General features: G+C 41.1%; 1 protein-coding gene and 1 pseudogene across 1 annotated transcript in view; one reads left to right on the top strand and one right to left on the bottom strand.

The window, feature by feature from the left end:
* Positions 1 to 13,121, bottom strand: part of Ccdc192 (coiled-coil domain containing 192) — a 191,811-nt gene that overhangs the window by 135,952 nt on the left and 42,738 nt on the right. Inside the window, 2 exon segments of the mRNA XM_021214973.2 lie at positions 2,157 to 2,213; positions 4,168 to 4,299. Of these exon segments, the coding sequence (XP_021070632.1) occupies positions 2,157 to 2,213; positions 4,168 to 4,299 (189 nt within the window).
* On the top strand, positions 5,854 to 8,079 carry LOC110333415 (annotated as a pseudogene).

Raw genomic sequence — 13,121 nt, 5'->3', positions numbered from 1 at the left:
TCTTTCTTTCTTTCTCTCTCTCTCTCTCTCTCTCTCTCTCTCTCTCTCTCTCTCTCTCTCTTTCTCTTTCTTTCTTTCTTTTTCTTCTGAGTAGGTAGTAGCATCCTACTGAATGTTTTCTCCAGGGACAATGTTTTAAGAAATGCACATAGGGGTTATAATCATGGGATGATTAAGATATGAAGAACTTGCAAGAGGTGGAGGTGGTTGTTTATCTACATAAGAGTGTGAATTGGAGCTCTGCAAAGGCATGGTTCATTTCCAGGGATTTTGGAAATAGAGCTTTAAATGACCTTTGAGAGTGAAGAGAGCTGAGAGAGACAGAGACAGAGACTTAGAGACAGACAGAGAGAGGGGGGGATAGAGTTTTGGAAAGACACTCAGTTGGGATGACAAAATCATGAATTTCCAAGTGTGATAAAAAGTAATCTAACCTTTTTAAGATTCAGTCTTTTAATCTGAGAAATAATAACCAGCTTGTTAGGTTTTGATTAGAATTTGAAACTGATATTATAGGATGACAAATAACCAACTCAAATAAATAAAATAACGATTGTTAATAGTTTTCATTTAACATTTCTTGATGAATTCAAGGAAATCCTTAGTGGATGTCAACTGGTATATTGAAATCTAGATGACTGACAATTACTTTAGAAAATTCTAGACACTCTACACACAAAAAAAGCAATCCCAGTTCAGACAAGCCAGGAACAATAGCAACATGGTGGAGGAAGAAACTCTCTAGAATTAGGAGACAGAAGTAGATACCACAGAAATTTCCCCCAAGGCATCGGTGACAGGGAGCTTTTAAAGTCAGCTTGCCATTAAGAGATGCTGGAAGACAGCGTCAGAAGTTTGGGAAGTACATCTGCCTTCCTTTATACACACATATGTAGGTAACAGGTTAAGAACCAGAACTTTCCTCCCACTGCAGTCATTATCTGGCACCCTTGGGGCAGACCAGTGGCAAAACATCTGCAACCGAATGTTGCACTGGGGTGGCACACTTCTGCAGAACAGGTCACATGCCACAGATGCAGGCACAAGTCATTTTCAGTATTGGTCAAATGAGTATGCAAGGTCAAAAAAAGATTGGACTTAGGGATTATGTGCTCTGGTCTGACAGGTAATTTTTTTTTCCTTTAACACAAAAAGATTTTTTCCAGGCCAGCTCACTTCATAGAGTCAGTGGGTGGTTTGCAGAATTCATTATGTTAGTCTTTTCTGCTTACATTCTAAGCTGGTCTGAGACAGTTGGTGCTATTGAGAGTGGCCATTTGATGTGGCTGGCCAGTGTCCTTTATCAGGACTAAGCTGTGCTGTCCAGATGGAGAGGACCATAACTAGGATGACAACCAAGCTTTTGGGGTCACACATAAGGTGTTGGGGTCATTCATATTCTCCAGAGTAGCAGGGTAACTGATAAATGAACAGTGGTGCACAAGAATATCTGTCTGGTGGCGCTCATTAGCCCTCTGCACAATAGGCTAAAGTGCAATGAATTTGCCCCGGGAATGTGTGAGGTCTGTGTTAAAGATGTTACAGGAGCAAATGGACATTCACCCACTCTGATTTCTGGTTACCTTTTCAAATATCACAATCTGGGGCCAACAAATACACATAAAATACACTACTCAGGATTGACTCCCAGGATTGGACGCATTGCTATCAGTGTCTTCTATAGTCCCCTGTGGCCTAAGTGGCCAGAAAACAGCATCTCTGGGAAGCTTGCTGGCTGAACCTTTTCAGAGGCTTTTTGCATAAAGGATCTCTGCCTCAGACCTCTGCTCTATGTATCAATAACCACGAATCACCACTTGAGTCTATTCGCTGACTTACCTGGCATCCTTTCTTACATTTATTACTCTTCAGATGGGACATCAATTTAGGCTGGTTATACTATCTGACTGTGTATAAGACCACATATTGTTTTCATTTTCAGATTCTGCAAAAATGTGAACTTTATGTACAGAGTAGTAAACATACTGAATTTTAACTTTATGTTTTTGTTGTGGGTTGTTTTTTTTTTTATGTTTTCAAATATTTTTTGCAGTAGATAAACCTCACTTATGACTCCTGAAAATTTTCTGTTTGTTTTCAGGATTACAGTGGTATGAGTCAGGAGATTGGGAGAAAAAGGAGAAAGAAACACTTACATGGACGTTAAGTCTCTCCTGGGAGGCTTTGACTTCAGCTTGCAGCTTCTCAATGCACTGGAAAGAGAAGGGTTAGGAGAACACACGCATAGGTCTTCGTGGTCAGAGCATCCTACATGTAGATGTGTGCCTGTTCTCAATCTACTAACTGGCAGCATTATCATCTCAGCTAGGTGTTGTGGAAAACTGTACTAGACAGGCCATTTCTCCATTCCTCTTCCTCTTCTAGTCTATGAGAAAACCCGAGGGCAAAGTATAAAATATATTAACTGCTGGGAAGTGGTAGGGGAAAATGATAGCTTGAGGTACTGAGGGGTGTGTGTGTGTGTGTGTGTGTGTGTGTGTGTGTGTGTGTGTGTGTGTGTGTGAGAGAGAGAGAGAGAGAGAGAGANAGACAGACAGACAGACAGACAGACAGACAGACAGACAGACAGACAGACAGACAGACATGTATATGGGCACATAAGTACTTTTACAAGAAACATATCCATAGGCATATACAAACTCTGTGGATTGAACAAGAGGCAAATTTATACAATGATACATACATAAGTTTTCAGGGATGTATCACTTTACAAATCAAAAACATATGTGTATTGGATAGTTTGTTTGAATTTGACACAGATAGAACTATTTGACAGGAAGAAAACTCAATTGAGAAAATACCTCAATAAAAACTGTCTATAGGGCATTTTATTAATTAGTGATTGGTGGGGGAAGGGCTCGGACAATTACACTTGGTGCCATCCCTGAGCTAGTGGTCCTGGGTTTTATAAGAAAGCAAGCTGAGCCAGATATGGGGACCAAGCCTGCAAGCAGCTCTCCTCTATGGCTGTGGTATCAGCTCCCACCTTCAGGTTCCTGCCCTAAGTTCCTGTCCTGACTTCCTCCAATAATAAATAGCAATATGGAAGTGTAAGCCAAATAAAACCTTTCCTCCTCAACTTGATTTTGGTCATGGTATTTTGTCATAACAACAGTAACTGTAACTAAGACAACACATCAGACTTTAAGATCCATTGTTTTATTTTTACAGAAATGAGGTCTTCATATGATCTAACCTTGAAAACTAAGAAATATGTGTACAGTTTGGGGTACAACATAGACTATGTAACTAATATTGCCCAAAAAGGTATTGCCAATACTTAAGCTTAAAATATAACTTAAAATTCTAATCTGTCAACATTCATGAGGAAATAAAGTTACCTTTACAAAATGAAAATGTTATATTCACCCCCATTAACCCAAACTTGAACTTAAATTTTTTTCAATGCTAAAGATTAAATTCAGGTCCTTTTACAGTCTAAGCAAATCTCTACAGTTAACAGATTTTAAGTGAAAAGTTTGGGCTTTGGAACTCCCAATGAACTAGGCCCAGGCACCTATCCCAATATACCAATTAAGGGAAATAGTAGTAAACAGAAGAGAAAGAAGATGAATCTAACATGGCCACCTTGGGAAGAGGAACAAATATAAGCTCCAGTGACACCCCTGCCTCGTCTGATTTTTGGAGTACCAATGTGAAACTAGAAGGCAAGAAGTCTGCACAGTGAAGAACTCTAGGTCAAGACGTGATCCACCCAACACTGGCCTACCACTTCCTCAGCTGCGTCATGTCCTGCACAGTGGTTCTCTCTCCCATTAAGCTGTTAATTTTAGAATGCAGCCTCATTCTCATGGCCAGCTGCCCTCATCTGGAGGCAATGCTTTCTCCCAGATCTTGGTCTTCTAGAATCCTAGGTGACTGTAGGTTTAGACAATGACTTATCTCATTGTCTAAACCTACAGTTTATGTAGACAGAAATGCAGGCAGAGCTGTACATTTTCCCTTGTGATTTGAGTTACCCGTGAGCCACAGGGACAAGTCAACACTTTTAGTAGGAACAGCTTCAGTTACTCCTCAGTGTCAGTCCCAGCCATTTAAATGAGAACTTCCAACCCAGCAATGGCTTACCGACTTGTCATATATGGTTAAGTAACACTTAAAAGAGATGACCTTTCTTCCACATACCTTGTCTTTCTCAAGAACCATGTTTTCATACAACTCTCCACCAACATTCTTTCGGTTCACATCCTCTAGCCTTTCCTCCAGCATGGAAACCTTTTCAAGTAGTTGTGATTTTGTTGCTTCAGAAGCTGTAAGCTAAAGATAACGCTGTTGTCAGGACATGGGATTCAGTGGTACTTTAAGGGCTCCTCTTAAAGGGTCAACTTAGGAGTGAATTGTCTTCTACTAGGGTCTGTTAAATCTTTCCATAAAGGGCTTCTGCAACGTTCTCTACAAAGGACAAGCAATGAAAGAAGGGAAATTCCATTGATTTCATTACTTCTAACACAGTCACGATGCAGGAGACATCTCCCTTTGACAGGCTCTCAGCACTCAACCTCCTCTTCGATCTGAGGTCCCATTGCTGGCACAGCTGCCTCTGAAACCCATCTTATGATCAAGCCTGGTTCTCGAAACTTAACTCCTGGAGGTCTGTAGCTCACCACAGAGTGTATGGGAGATCACTCACTCAAACACCGTAAGAGCAAATGTGTTAGAGGTGGAGGGGAAGGTTAGAAGTTAAATGTTTCAAGTTGAAGTGTTATTAAAGCCAGATCTATGCAAACCACAACCAAAGTACCCCTTTGTGCTTGTTCAACTGTTAAGGTCTCTCTTGAGGGTGTGGTTTGATGACCCTACTCCCTCAGAGACCTGACTCCCTGACTAGCACTTCCTTCCTCTCAGTCAGCTCTCTGTATTTTGTCTCTGAAGCTCAGTAGAACCTTTGAGAGTCACTGGAATCTCTCAGTATCTTCTGAAGCATAGATTATCTCTGAGTACCTCGTCCTGGATGTTACTGCAAAGTATACTTTTTTTTTTTCTTCAAAAATCAGTGCTTTGAAGTAGTTTATCATATGAAGAGAGCTACCTGAAAGGAAATGAGTGAGCTAGCATACCTTATACTACACATGGGCTTCCCCAGTCTATCTACACAAGCATTCATTTCACACAAATTTGTTCAGTTGGAACTCAACACAACCACTGTGTTATGTGCTGGAGTCCCTAAGGTGCCTACCCAGGGCCAGAAGAGCTGTTGGCGATGCCTTTCCATTCTGAGCTTTACGGGAGGCTCAGTGTGCTTTTATGGCCACTAAGGCAGTTGAATCTTGGGCCCACGGTGCCTTGGGGTATGCTCTGGCTTCTCTGAGCCCACTTTTGTCTTTCTAAAGTAGACTAGCTAATGATGTGGACTCCGTGCCAGAGCCTTTAGAGAGAAATCTCAGTTTTGCTAAGTGCTTGAGGTGAGTTGCTGGGCCTCTCATTTCCCTTTGCAATGACAGTGGGGAAGAAAAGAATATGACCTAATGCATGAAAAGTATGTGTGTTTACGGAAGAGTACCACTCAGCAGGGAACCTGCAACATATTAAGTACTGAGTATTATGACTCTCATTGTTCTTCTGCCTCCTCTAATCACTAGCAGCATTCATTTCAGTGTTAACAATATCTTATTATTCCTTGAGTGTTTCAAACACTGGATGTTGACCATATTTACCCCCTCCCATAGCATCTTACATCCACCCCTGATTCTATACCTACACAATTGTATGTGCTCATTCATTATATTTTGATAAAAGAACTCATCAAGTCCAACTAATGTTGCCTTTTACTCTTGGGGATGTGGCCTTCCAAAGGACATAGCTGGACGTACAATGGACCACACCCTTAAGGAAAACAAAACATCACTCTCCCATCTAGGGGTAAGACCCTGTGCCTCATCCCCACCATGCCGGGACCCCATCTGGCTTGATCTTGGACTGTTTTATTTGTTCGTGCTATGACAACTAGTGTGAGTTTGTATGTGCAATGGCCTTACTGTGTCTGGAAAACACTGCTTGCATGTAGTCATCACAGCTAGTGGCCCTTGTATCCTTTCTGACCCCTCTTTCACAACGATCTCTGAAACATGAGAGGAGGGGGATGAGATCTCTCTCTTTCTCTCTCTCTCTCTCTCTCTCTCTCTCTCTCTCTCTCTCTCTCTCTCTCTCTGTCTCATTTGAATTTGGTTTGTTAACTTTTTGCCATTATTAGAGAAAGCTTCTTTATGGAATTATGTTTTCCCCAGTTAGGTATATTTTATTTCAATATCCAGTCTGCTGTGTAAAATATCTTGTCATTATTTGATTGTTTTTCTTGTAAGTCTATTTTCAGTTGTTTAGAGGGTCTCTATTACTTCATTGAATAATTATTTATTTACTCATTTGTTATAAAAATAAATTTGTTATTTGTTCTACATAAGAAATAGAAGATTAAAAGTGAAACTATTATTCTTACCTTCAAAAAATATTCACATTTTAACTGGAAAGGCAGACAATTTAAAAATAAATATCACACAATGTGGAACTGTATATATAAATAAATAATGAAGAACTATATCAATAATTGTTCACATTTATTATAGAATTACTGGTAGCAGACATTCTGCAAAAGCTTTTACTCTAAAATTATTCCAGCATCCCCGTTTCGTTCCCTGAGAAGTTTACACTGTAGTTTTTCCCAGTTCACAGACCGTAGGTTGAGTTTCAACCAGATTGAACTTGCCTTTGGAGATATGTTCTCTTAACTACTAGAGAGTAGCCATCCTACCAATGCCAGGCAAGCGCAGCCCTGGACAACCCACACTTTGGAAGGGCACGTAACAGGAAAACCAGATTCCCGAGGGTGATATTGGAATGCTTTATCACTAGACCTTGAAGTCCAACCTACCTATAGCCAACAGTGAGCCATAAAGAGGAGGATACCACTAAAGAAGTATCCAAGGAGTTGTGTTCTCTATCATTTGCTGCTGTTAAGTATTCTGCTGATAAACTATGTGATCTGTCAATTCTGTACACTCAATCACAAATCAGAAGTTGGGGGGAAAAAGCATTTATATATATCTTGTAGGCACATGGTGATATTTTGTACATATATTATATTGGATACTATCCATAAAGGTTGTATTACTCCATCACCTGGAACCCCAGTGTGTGTGTGTGTGTGTGTGTGTGTGTGTGTGTTGGTATTACCTTTTTAAAGACTGAAGGACTAGATACTCAGTGGTGAACTGACTTGTTGAAGATAGGTCATAGCTGAAGGACTCTGCCTGTCAACTGGAGTCACTCAAGCTGGAGAACTGTGGTATCACATCAGCCAACTGCAAGGATCTGTGTGATGTCGTGGCCTCCACAGCCTCGCTGCTGGAACTGGACTTGGGCAGCAACAAGCTGGACAATGCAGGCATTGCAGCACTGTGCCCAGGACTGCTGCTTCCCAGCTGTACGCTTCAGGACTCTGTGGCTCTGGGAGTGTGATGCCTGCAAGGACCTGTGCAGTGTCCTCAGGTCAAGCAGAGCCTGAAGGAACTCAGCCTAGCTGTCAATGAGCTGAAGGATGAGGGGGCCCGGCTGCTGTGTGAGAGCCTATTAGAGCCTGGCTGTCATTTAGAGTCACTGTGGGTAAAGACCTGTAGCCTCACAGCTGCCTCTTGTCCCCACTTCTGCTCGGTGTTGACCAAAACCCGTTCTCTGCTGGAACTGCAAATGAGCAGCAATCCACTGGGAGACTTGGGAGTCCAGGAGCTTTGCACGACCCTGGGCCAGCCAAATGGGGTGCTGCGTGTGCTTTGGCTGGGATGTGACATACAGTGGATACAGCAGCCTTGCCGCTGTCCTGCTGGCCAACCACAGCCTGCGGAATCTGGACCTCTGTAACAATTGCATGGTGGTGGGGGTGGTGGTGGTGGGGCCTCAGGTGTCCTGCAACTGCTGGAGAGCCCCAAACAACCCAGCTGTGCCGGTCAGCAGTGTGTCCTGTGTGACATTTACTGGGTGGATGAGGTGGAAGACCAGCTGCAGACCCTGGAGGAGGAAAGGCCTTCCCTGAAGACTATTTCCTGAGATGTGTGCCTCTGGACACAGCAATCCGGCCCCAGGGGCAGCCAGCAGGATCTTTGTCTCTGGATGTCCTAGTGTTGACCAGCAGTAAGCATTCTGATCTTATTTCAGTAGAAAACTTTAAGACACTTTATAACTATTAAAACACTTTGTTGGCAAACAAAACACCTCATAGCTAATCAAATGGATTAGACTCAGATTACACTGGTCTGCCTTCAGTCACTGGACTCTTTATCATGCTCAACCTTAGCTCTGAGGCTGCCTACCAAGATGAGCCTGTGAAGTCTTTCTCAGAAGGTTGGCTCATCTACATGAGGAATTTCCTTTCTCTTCTACAAGTAAGAAATCTCCCTATCTTGCCCTTTCCTTCCTTTTAAGGTAGATATCCCTCTTCTTTGTATATAACAGTTTAACTCAGGCTCTATCTTCACTCCAAGTCAGGAGATTCAGGTTTGAGTGCTGGGCCCACAATTCCTTGATGCTCTGATTTCAGGGCTGGAGGCTGCTTTGTGCTTTGCTATGCTTTGACAGATTTGTTCCCCAGAAGTTCAGACTAAACTATAAATCTCCAAGGAAAATGAACAGAGAATTCGATGAACACTGACCACAGTGTCAGAGATGGTAGGTGGTGGACCCCTGAAATCACAGTTCTGAGACAGTGGAGGCAGGGTGAGCATGAGGTGAAGGCATTTCTTGTCTACACTGTGAGGTTGAGGCAAATATGGGTCACATAAAATCCTGTCTCAACACACACAAGCAAATAAAACCACACTGGCCTGTACCAGTCTCCTGGAACTCACTCTGTAGACCAGGCTGGCCTTGAACTCAGAAATCCACCTGCCTCTGCCTCTCAAGTGCTGGGATTAAAGGCATGCACCACCACCGCCCGGCTCCTGCATTAGCTTTTACAAACGGTTATTGTTATGAATCATTGTCTCATAAAGCACAATAGAGAGGTTTTATTGTTTTCTTCTCATGTGGATGGGTTGTGGCAAAACCTGGTAATTCACTTTTGGTGTCTATGATGTATCTGTGAGCCTAATTATTGGCAAGATAATTGGTAGTCCCTTCCCACTTTGCAAATGGCCTTGAAACAAGCCTGATAGAAAGGAAACAAAAGAGACAGAGATGGGATGGAAGGAAAGTGAAAGTTCCATCTAAGCAACAGTTCTGGTTCTAGAACAGTCCTTGATAAAGAAAAATATTGATATCCAAAGAAATCCCTGTCATATCACTAATTATAGAAATAATAATAATAAGTGACCATATAATATAATAAGGTGTATAGTCTTTGCAAATTTTGTGCAAAGAAAAATATTAACTAAATGAACAACTGTCTTCAATGAGTGATATGACCAATCCTTAGGAAAGATAAGACCTGATACCTAGAATCTTTAAATCACAGAAGTTAGCATACCTAGTTCTCAATAAAACTATTAACCTTCAAAATATAGTATGAATTTTTCTTTGAGAAAACTCATTTATTAAAAGAAATTGACAGAAATTGTTGTAGGGGGTCCCAAAGAATAAATGCTAGACTTTCTGAACAAAAAAAACCCTGATGGCTAGTTTATGTAAATGTGCTCAGAATTAAAAGCAAAACAGACAAAGATACCCATGGACAAAGCAGCAGTAGAGGAAATCTGGAGAATGGTGTGTAAGTAAACAGGAAATGGCCAAAAGGTTATAAAAGGGAGCCAAGCAGAAATTCAAGACTTACTTTAGTGAAAATCCACTAAGAAGATGAGGTGAGGCTAGCAGATGGAAGAGCCAGAAAGCCAGACGAGCATCCTCTTTACCAGTTCAGGTGAGTACAACAATATCTGCCATAGTCTGCATGCTTAAAGAATGAATATTATAAATGTATAACGTATACATGTATCCCAAACTGGTCACTCTAGTCTCTTCTATTTCCTAGAAGAAAACCATGTCACCTTAGGTTACTTCAGCTTCATAATTATCTCTACATCTATTTCCCAAAGGAATAGGATCTCAACACATGCAGTCAGGACAAGTTCAGTCTTCGCTCTCCACATCTAGCCCTCCCCAAATTCACATTGTGCTTAATGCAAATACATCTGAGCTCAACAGCCCCCAAAACTCTTAGCTGGCACAACCTTCAACTTTGAAGTCTGAGTTTCATCTAAGTATCATCTAAATCACATATTAGTAAGATTCAAGACAGTTCTTCTGGAAGAAATATTTTTCTGTATCTTGTGAACCCAACAAGCCATATTGCCTTCAAACTGTAGCAGTCAAACAGGCACAATATAAGCATTCCAATTCCACAAAGGAAAAAGAAGGAAAGAGAGAAGACTCCATAAGCCTGCAAGGCATGACAATCACTCTTTGATGGTGTGCTCTGGTTCTGTTGGGCAGTGCTTGATCCTTTGCAGCTGTGCACAGTGTGGCTCACACCCTGACTACTGTGCTTCATAGAAGTCTCATCTCCAGGCCTCTACCACAAAGGGGCCAGAATTCTACCACAGGAATCTAGCTCTTAAAGTCCTGCTGTGCTAGCATACACCCCCATAGTTTCAGGTGACCCCAGCATCATGGCTTGTTCGGCTCATTGTGACTAAGGATAACATATTTACATGTGCATAGATTAACTGTTCTGTGAAAGCTAAGAAATCAGAGACCCTCCTCTTCCTTCTATCCCATCTCCATCACTTGTTTTTTTTTTTCTTTTTTCCCCCTCCCCACTTTTTCTCTTCCCTCTCCATCACTTGTAACTGAAATTCTTGCTGTTTCTGTTGAGGGTGCTGAGTAGGTCTGTGGTTCACACTCAGAACTATCTCCTTAAAGGACAGTTGCATGGCAACACCCTTGGCATTCTCTGCAATGTAAATAAGCTGGGAACTTATTTTTCATTGCTTATCTCTTGCTTATCTGCCTCTTCAACACTTAGAACTCTTTTCTGCCAAGTATCCAGTTTCATTGCTGACATGTTTTCCACCCCTCACAACAGGCTGTGAACACAGTTCAGCCAGGATCATCTTTCCTTCATTTTAACCATGTTTATCTTTCCCTCCCATGACCCTGTTAGAATCCATGTAAATATTCATATTTTTACCAATATTCTTTCATGATTATTGGTCTCAGAAAAGATGGACTTTCCTCTCTGGCTTTCCGATTTTCTTCCCCAGATCTCATCAGGTTACTTTTGGTAGTCACTTCATGGTAGTAACTACATCCCCCAGTACTGGGGATGTAACTAAGCCTAGTACATACCAGGCAAATACTGATTTATGTCCTCCCAATACTTGTTAAGCATTTCCCTTAAAATTTCTAAGCCTTGACCCATCATGGTGCTCCAAATATATTTCTACATTTTAGGTACTTGTTACAATAGCATCCTATTTAAAAAACAAAACAAAAAAAAAATTCTTCGAAGCCAGAGAGATGGCTCAGGACTTTAGAGCACTGGCTGTACTTCCAAATGACTCAATGTTCGATTCTAAGCACTCACATTGTAACTCACAACTGCCCACAACTCCAGAGGATCTCACACAATCTTGTGGACTCTGTGGGCACTGTGTCTGTGCAGCTCACATACATACATAAAGGCAAAGCACCCATATATACATAAGATAAACATCAACCAATCAAAAACTTCCCTAAATTTTCTCTATTAAGTGTCTGGACATGAGTGTGGATGTGCATGTAGGGGTTAGAGGGTGACCTGGAGGACCGTATTCTCTCTCCCTTCACCGTGTGACTTCTAGGGAATGGACTCAGAGTCATCAACCTTGGTGGCATGCACTTTGATTTACTAAACCATCTACCTGGCTCACTATTTCACAGTACCAATTTCTGTCAGTAATTCTCTTAGAATGTAAACACATATACTATGGTCTGAGTGGCTTAAGAATTTATATTTCACTGTTGTGAAGTCTAAGGTCAAGGTCCCAGTTCATTCAGTGGTAAAGAGATTCTTCCTTCTGCCATCTCTCTGCTATTGATTCACAAGGTGAGGGGGAGAGGATCTCTTCCTTCTCTTATAAGAGAAGTGATGCCACTGTGGGGATGCCCCTCTGATGAGCTCCTCTAAACTTAATGGCATCACAAAGGCTGCATCTTCAAATAGCATCAAATTAGAGGTGTAAGATTTTACATGTGAATTCTGGATCGGAGGACCTACATCCCATGAGAATGGTAATAGGGCCCTGGGATCATCTATTGGGAGGATCACAAAGAAAGAAAGGAAATCCAAGAGGTCTATGAGATGCTATCAAGTGCCCTAACACATATTTGGGAGGAAATTGACATATGTAAGATTAAAAATAGACTATAAAATAAAATCAAATTGTTCATTAGAAGTTATCACAGAGAAACAAGGCACAAAAGTCATAAAATGCACAAACAACAAAGCAAAATGCATATTTCATTATTTATAATACTTTAACTACCAGTGGATCCAACTTCCCAGTTAAAAGAAAAGGACTAAAAGATATGACCAAACAATATGCTGCCTACAATGGACAGACTTAATATTCAAACAGGCTAAAGGTGAAACAGAAGGTACCATGTGCCTGCGACAGCCCAGAGAACTACTTCCTATTGTGGGCCTGTGAGATATCTCAGTGGATAAAGGTTCCTTGTTGCCAATCCTTCCAGCAGGAGTTCTAACTCCAGACCCTGCATGTTAGAAGGAGAGAATTGACATTCTTAAGCTTTCCTCTGACCTCATGTATACTGTGATAACACACACTTACACACTCTCACATGAAAAGATAAATGTAATGAAAATGTTTGGAATAGTATTCTTCTGAAGCATTTTTATTAAAAACAAAGTCATTATATGTTAATTAACAAAATATCATTTCATCAAGATTAGAAGATTATAAGTGAACCAAACAGGAGAACCAAAGTATGTGAGGCAACTGTAACGGTATTTAGGGAAGAAATTGTAGTTTGGCAAGGTTAGTTTGAAGGTAAAACATACAACTGAAATGACAAGCAATAAGCAATTAAAACAAACAAACAAAAATTCGTCTGTAATAACATACTGAAAAACACATCTTAGTAATAAATTTAACCAA

The sequence above is a fragment of the Mus pahari genome, chromosome 15 (assembly GCF_900095145.1).
Source record: "Mus pahari chromosome 15, PAHARI_EIJ_v1.1, whole genome shotgun sequence".
Taxonomy (NCBI): domain Eukaryota; kingdom Metazoa; phylum Chordata; class Mammalia; order Rodentia; family Muridae; genus Mus; species Mus pahari.
The sequence above is the reverse complement of the archived record's forward strand: the minus strand, read 5'-3'. Positions and strand labels throughout refer to the sequence as shown.